The sequence below is a fragment of the Amphimedon queenslandica genome, unplaced genomic scaffold, assembly GCF_000090795.2.
Source record: "Amphimedon queenslandica unplaced genomic scaffold, v1.1 AMPQUscaffold_11692, whole genome shotgun sequence".
In the NCBI taxonomy this organism is placed as follows: domain Eukaryota; kingdom Metazoa; phylum Porifera; class Demospongiae; order Haplosclerida; family Niphatidae; genus Amphimedon; species Amphimedon queenslandica.
In genome coordinates, this window is record NW_003548066.1 from 1 (window position 1) to 7342 (window position 7342).

Below are 7342 nucleotides of genomic sequence, written 5' to 3' on the forward strand. Positions count from 1 at the left end.
GCTGCTATATATGCTACTAGGCTAGTCAGCTGATGAAGCATGCTTTATTATTAGTAGAAACTTGAATTATAATTAAGATTACATGTACATTTATAATTAAAATGAGAACACTTACCAGTACTATGACTTCAAATATTGACAGGTATCCTGTTATGATGTGCGTGTGTCTGTGGAGTGTATCGTCATCTGCTGGCTGCTGTCTCACAAGTGGTGAGCGATCGGTAGCACTATCTGCATCATCCGAGTCTTCAAACATATAACCCTTTAAATATTAAGAGAGAGAAAAAGATAGGAAGAGACAGAGAAGAGATAAACAAAAAAGTGAAGAGAAAAAATAGAAAAAAGACTAAAAGTACGTATGTGTGTTGAGAGAGAGGGGGAGACTATCTGTTCCTATTACTAATTCAACAGATGTCACATGATGTTCACAGACATACTATCTTAATAGAGAAATACAAGATGGGCCCTCAATAGGATCAATGGCTACACTGACAGACACCATGTACACTAGCATACAGACCATACATTGGTCTGAATGGGATTGTCATTCAAAATTTGAATACACAAAACAACCAAATTCAATTTTCAAAACCTACATGCAGCACATGTACATGGCAGCATAATGCATGCAATGAAAACAACAAAAATCAAAAATCTAAGAGCAAATAAAGATTTCATATTCAATGATAAAGCATAATGACTATAGCAGTACTTAAAATAGTGACTAAATATTTGATGTGATATCTCTCCATTCATATACCAATAGGATGAGTTATTACACAAAATAATATTTTATTTGTTCCATGATAGGTACAGCTTATACAGTACTAACTACAAAGAGCTACTCTATCAATCTTGGACACCATTCCAAATTTCCATTACCAATTGTTACAACTAAATCATACTTCACCTCAATATACTTAGGCTTCTTCTTAATGGGGTAGAGCTCAGAACAAAAGTTGCACCAATTTTTCTTGTTGTTGGTAAACTCGTCGGACAGATCTGCAATTGTCTTTTTATTACGCTGTTTGGAAGGACTGGTAAAGTATTCCATGTGGCTCATAACTCTCGACTACTTGACTGGTAACTCAAAACTAATAGGCAGTTCATTATATGCAATGTCCCTGTTACTATTAATAGGAACAGTGGGAGGAGCCATCCTCTTACACATACATTCTATTCTTAATTCCATTTAATGGTATGTATTGCGGGTATTTTGAGTTTATAGTGAGTTTAGGAGATGTAGAGGTAGACTTACTCCACTGTTGTTTCCATCTCCGTTGACTAGACTGACCATTTTGAGTCCAAAATGCCGATGCTTTCAGTCGAACTTTCAGTTTTCCAAGTTACACCTCTTTGCTTAATTAAAAGTTATTAAATCTGTTCAGGGCGTGGTCAAGCTTATTAAATTTATGCATAGATATTAGAGTAAATGGTTTTATCATAGATAATGGAGTAAATTTTCATTTACTTTTTTTTCATTTTTTATCTATGATTTTATGATTTTATCATTCTATCTATGATTTTATCATAAATATTTGAGTAGATAATAGTATAGTTCATTTACTGAGGCTTTACTCTATTATCTATGATTTTATTTTTAATTTTTAGAGTAATTATTTATTACCTTATCTTATCAATATCATCTTATCAAACTCTTATTATGAACACATTATTGTATTTTTACATAGAGTAGGCTTTAAACATGATAGCTCATTGATTAAGTTATCATGAGCTGCCATAGCTATTTCATATTACTTGAGTTTCAATTACTATTGTAACCCATTAAATTGTGATCCATAAACTTTTGGCCTAATTTTACCTCAGTTCAGTGTAAAAACTGTTTAAATTATTGAATGCTGATATACCTACCATTGTAAGAATGTTAAACAAAAGGTTTTAAAATTATTTGGGTTCACAGTTTTCTTTCAGTATGTTCTTTGTGTATTTTCTATTTGTTTCTTTTGTTTAACTTTTGTAAATTTTTACCGTGTGTAGAATGTAAATGGAGTTTATAATAATGATAATTTAGCTGCAAGTTAGACTTCAATGCTGAGTTATTTGGAGCTGACCATTGCAAGCTAATGGATTTTGTGTATCTGATCAGCTTAATTCAGCTATCCAATTGGACCAGTTCTACATTGGGTGGGGCCAAGAGTAGATAATAATTAGAGGAGAGTGTCCTACTATACTGGCTATAAGGTCTGCTTCATCACGGCGCAGAATTGAAGAGTCACAATCAGGTTATTTCCGTATTATTGCTAGTTATTTTCTCAAATAACTAGTCAAAAATACTGAAAATATCCTGAATGTGACTCTTCAATTCTACGGCGTGATGATAGGCACAGTAGGACATCGACACTCTCCTCTAATTATTATCTACTCTTGGTGGGGCGCATGAAAGATTATGAACAAAGAAATGTACAGGAAAATATGGGTTGCCATCTTTCTCCTTATTATGTTTCTCTCTGTTACGGTTCTTTTTAGCTGCTTTAGAAACAGACCTACTCGTTCACAAATGGTAGTTGTGACCAGAAGCAGGCAAAACAAGCCGCTACCCCCCCGGCGCACTAATTGGTCCGGACTGTCCTTGGAATGTTCTTCTTGGCCTCTCAATGACACCTTTCACTACAATTCTCCAGTTGAGAAACAATTCCCAATCGCTTATGTGGTACTCATTCACCACCAAAAGTCAAAATCTGCAGTGAGGCAGTACATGCGTCTACTGAAGCATCTTTATAGGCCACAGAACTTGATCTGTCTACATATTGATCGAAAAGCTCCTGAAAAATGGATACAAGCAATAGAGAAATTTGCAAGGACTTGCTATCCAAAGAACATCATCATGCCAAAAAAGTCCGCCAAAGTTGTTTATGCATCCCCCTCTACTCTTAATGCGCACCTGGTTTGTCTGAAGGAGCTGCTCCAATACAACCACACTTGGAGATATGTAATTGATCTGCATGGAACTGAACTACCCCTTGTTACAAACAGAGACATAGTCGAGGCTTTCAAAAAAGCAAATGGAGTCAATATTGTCCCGTTTGGTACTGACATTGGCATGATTGACAATTCGACATTCACTTACAAGCAAATTACTCATAAAGCAATCGTCTCGATAGTTGACAACAGAATTAAAATCACTGATAGAAGTTTGAGTTCAGCCCCTTACAATTTGACATTATATAAAAGTGCAGATGGACCTACAAGTGCTTTTTCTAGAGATTTTGTGAAATTTATATTCTCGTCTCCTAAAGCTATAGCTCTACGAAAGTATTTACAAGACGTCATGAGTGCTGAGGAGTACTTCTTCAGTACACTCAACAACCTTCCAGAGGCACCAGGTGGCTGGCTCAAACGGAAACAATTAAATTTTGAACTTCCGATAGTTTCAACAAGGGTATTTCAACAGAATAATAATAATCCTAAAATATGCAGGGCTAAACACTACAGGCATAACATATGTGTGGTTAGCACTAGTGATATCAACTGGCTAGAGCAGAGATCAGAAGCTAGGTCACAATTCTTTCACAATAAATACATTAGTAGCTACAATAAGGGGATCATGGACTATATAGAAAGAAACCTTGTTTTCCGAAATGAGAATGAAGAAATCAATGACTATTTGTCTGTATCATCATAATTTTATTTTTTTGAATAATAATAATAAATTGTCATATTAGTAACAATAAGTGATAAGGAGTGCTAATGATGGCAATTATCATGATAGTGTGAACAACAGAGTATTGCTAGCATCTGTTTCGACTTGAGATGACTGTGACATTTATAATAAATTTAACCACAGCGCTATCATAATACCTTAAATCCAATGGCCAAAGCCATTTGCATTACTTTCTTAAGATATTCATCTTTGTTCTCTTTTCTCAAATCAAGTATGAATCTATGAGCATGACTAAAATTCAATATTATAAAATCTAATGTACCTTGCCGTTTCACATATCAGTAAGCATCTTTCATTCATTACTCTGTCCAGTCCATTGACAGATGTTAGATGATGTATCATACTGAAATAAATAAAATAATATAGCTAGCCTATGTCTTTGTACTCAAGTATGGTACATGTACTCTTAAGATAGTCTGGGGCTGATCACCAGACTACACTTAAGAGGTTTAATAGATCAAATTATGAGGCACTGATAATTAACATACCTGTTTGAGAAAAAGGCACAGTGGAATAATTTCTCATATTTCGATTTCTTTCCCAGTTCTGTTGCTGAATTAAGTGGTAGCAATGTGACTCTAACTGAACCTACAAGACAATGAAGACATTATTAATGATCAATATAGTCTTGCATAGCCAGTCTGTAGGGCTTAGGCCTGGTTTCCATATAGCCACACAACAGCCTTAGAACACTGATGCAACAATTGTGGAGATAGAATGCTAACCACAGAATCCATACAACAGCTGTCTGTGACTACCGTATAGTGGGTTTCTTTCGTTTGGCCAAACTTTCATTTTCTAATGACCACACCCCATAAGGCCCCACCCACAGATTATCGTATGAGGACTATTGAAACAGATCTTAATAGAGAAATACAAGATGAGCCCTCAATAGGATCAATAGCTACACTGAGGGACACCATGTACACTAGCATACAGACCATACATTGGTCTGAATGGGATTGTCATTCAAAATTTGAATACACAAAACAACCAAATTCAATTTTCAAAACCTACATGCAGCACATGTACATGGCAGTATAATGCATGCAATGGAGACAACAAAAATCAAAAATTTTATCTAACAGCAAATAACTGTCAGTAAAAGACTACGCATACAATGATAAAGCATAATAGTAGTACTTAAAATAGTGACTAAATATTTGATGTGATATCTCTCCATTCATATACCAATAGGATGAGTTATTACACAAAATAATATTTTATTTGTTCTATGATAGGTACAGCTTATACAGTACTAACTACAAAGAGCTACTCTATCAATCTTGGACACCATTCCAAATTTCCATTACCAATTGTTACAACTAAATCATACTTCACCTCAATATACTTAGGCTTCTTCTTAATGGGGTAGAGCTCAGAACAAAAGTTGCACCAATTTTTCTTGTTGTTGGTAAACTCGTCGGACAGATCTGCAATTGTCTTTTTATTACGCTGTTTGGAAGGACTGGTAAAGTATTCCATGTGGCTCATAACTCTCGACTACTTGACTGGTAACTCACAACTAATAGGCAGTTCATTATATGCAATGTCCCTGTTACTATTAATAGGAACAGTGGGAGGAGCCATCCTCTTACACATACATTCTATTCTTAATTCCATTTAATGGTATGTATTGCGGGTATTTTGAGTTTATAGTGAGTTTAGGAGATGTAGAGGTAGACTTACTCCACTGTTGTTTCCATCTCCGTTGACTAGACTGACCATCTTGAGTCCAAAATGCAATGCTTTCAGTCGAGCTTTCAGTTTTCCAAGTCACACCTCATTGCTTAATTAAAAGTTATTAAATCTGTTCAGGGCGTGGTCAAACTTATTTTTGTTAATTTTCAATTTTTTTAATCGGAACCATTATCTTATAATTATTCTTAAATTATCAAACTGTATTAATATCAAATTATCTATGACATTATTGTATTTTTAGGCTGTAAGCATAATAGCTGATTGAGTACTTCATGATTTGACTGCAAGCATAGGCGGCTATAGGCCCGGGCAAGCCAGGGCTTTGCCCTGGTAGTTTTCAACCAAAACCACACCCAAAAGGTGTGTTTTGTTATTATTAGGAGTGAGATCATCACTAGAATTCATTTTTTATAGCCACAACTGTTTATACTTGCTATTAGCTCCACTTTACAGTTATTTTAGTCAATTTAGTGTGGTAACTGGCTTTTGTGAGCTATCAATCATAATGACTTTCAGTCATTTTATTAATTGACCACACCCCTAATTCTTATGAATAATTAATGAGCCCTGGTTAATTCAAGATTCTGTAGCCGCCTATTACTACTGTAAACCCAATAAAATTGTGATCCATAAACCTTTGGCCTAATTTTTTAAAGTAAATATAACTTGGGTACCTCAGTTGTAAAAACTGTTAAAATTATTGAATGCTGATATTTTATTTAATTATTTATCAAATTTTAAAAGACTCAAAACATGTGGTATAGTCTACAGAGAAATATGTAGAAAGCACAGATTGATATACCCACCACTGTAAGTATGTTAAGCCTAAGTTTTTAAAAATTATTTGGGTTCACAGTTTTCATTCAGTATGTCCTTTTTGGCACGGTTTGTTTATCTTTTTTGTAAATTTTACCGTGTGTAAAGTTTATAATAATAATAATAATGATGATAATTCAGCTGCAAGTTAGACTTCAATGCTGAGTTACTTGGAGCTGACCAAGCTGTAAATGAATTTTGTGCAATTCATGGTAATCTGATGATTCTGAAAGCACCTACCCACCAACCAATGATAACATGATAACAGGGTCTATAGTCCAGTTCTACATTGGGTGGGGCTAGCTAGCGGAGATTGTTCATACTATGAAGAAAGCAAGAAATGTACAGGAAAATATGGTTTATCACCTTTCTCTTTATTATGTTTCTCTCTGTTACGGTTCTATTTAGCTGCTTTAGAAACAGACCTACTCGTTCACAAATGGTAGCTGTGACCAGAAGTAGGCAAAGAGCTCCACAAAAGCCGCTGACTTCCCGCACTAGTTGGCACAGGCTGTCCTTCGAATGTTCTTCTTGGCCTCTCAATGACACCTTTCACTACAATTCTCCAGTTGAGAAACAATTCCCAATCGCTTATGTGGTACTCATTCACCACCAAAAGTCAAAATCTGCAGTGAGACAGTACATGCGTCTACTGAAGCATCTTTATAGGCCACAGAACTTGATCTGTCTTCATATTGATCGAAAAGCTCCTGAAAAATGGAGACAAGCAATAGAGAAATTTGCAAGGACTTGCTATCCAAAGAACATCCTCATACCAAAAAAGTCTGCCAAAGTTGTTTATGCATCCCCCTCTACTCTCAATGCGCACCTGGTTTGTCTGAAGGAGCTGCTCCAATACAACCACACTTGGAGATATGTAATTGATCTGCATGGAACTGAACTACCCCTTGTTACAAACAGAGACATAGTCGAGGCTTTCAAAAAAGCAAATGGAGTCAATATTGTCCCGTTTGGTACTGACATTGGCATGATTGACAATTCGACATTCACTTACAAGCAAATTACTCATAAAGCAATCGTCTCGATAGTTGACAACAGAATTAAAATCACTGATAGAAGTTTGAGTTCAGCCCCTTACAATTTGACATTATATAAAAGTGCAAATGGACCTACAAGTGCTTT

General features: G+C 35.4%; 2 protein-coding genes across 2 annotated transcripts in view; one reads left to right on the forward strand and one right to left on the reverse strand.

Annotated features, from left to right (window-relative positions):
- Positions 1-2333: 2333 nt before the first annotated feature.
- On the forward strand, positions 2334-3706 carry LOC105315136 (beta-1,3-galactosyl-O-glycosyl-glycoprotein beta-1,6-N-acetylglucosaminyltransferase 3-like). Its single transcript, XM_011409666.2, has one exon. The coding sequence runs from the start codon at positions 2408-2410 to the stop codon at positions 3641-3643; it is 1236 nt and encodes a 411-aa protein (XP_011407968.2). The 5' UTR covers positions 2334-2407; the 3' UTR covers positions 3644-3706.
- Positions 3625-7342, reverse strand: part of LOC109589033 (dynein assembly factor 3, axonemal-like) — a 7663-nt gene continuing 3945 nt past the window's right edge. The window contains exons 4-7 of the mRNA XM_020005154.1: positions 4171-4270; positions 3945-4025; positions 3820-3901; positions 3625-3775 (exon numbers count right to left, since the gene is read on the reverse strand). Coding sequence (XP_019860713.1) covers positions 3722-3775; positions 3820-3901; positions 3945-4025; positions 4171-4270 — 317 coding nt within the window. The 3' untranslated portion in view covers positions 3625-3721. The remainder of the gene's footprint in view (positions 3776-3819; positions 3902-3944; positions 4026-4170; positions 4271-7342) is intronic.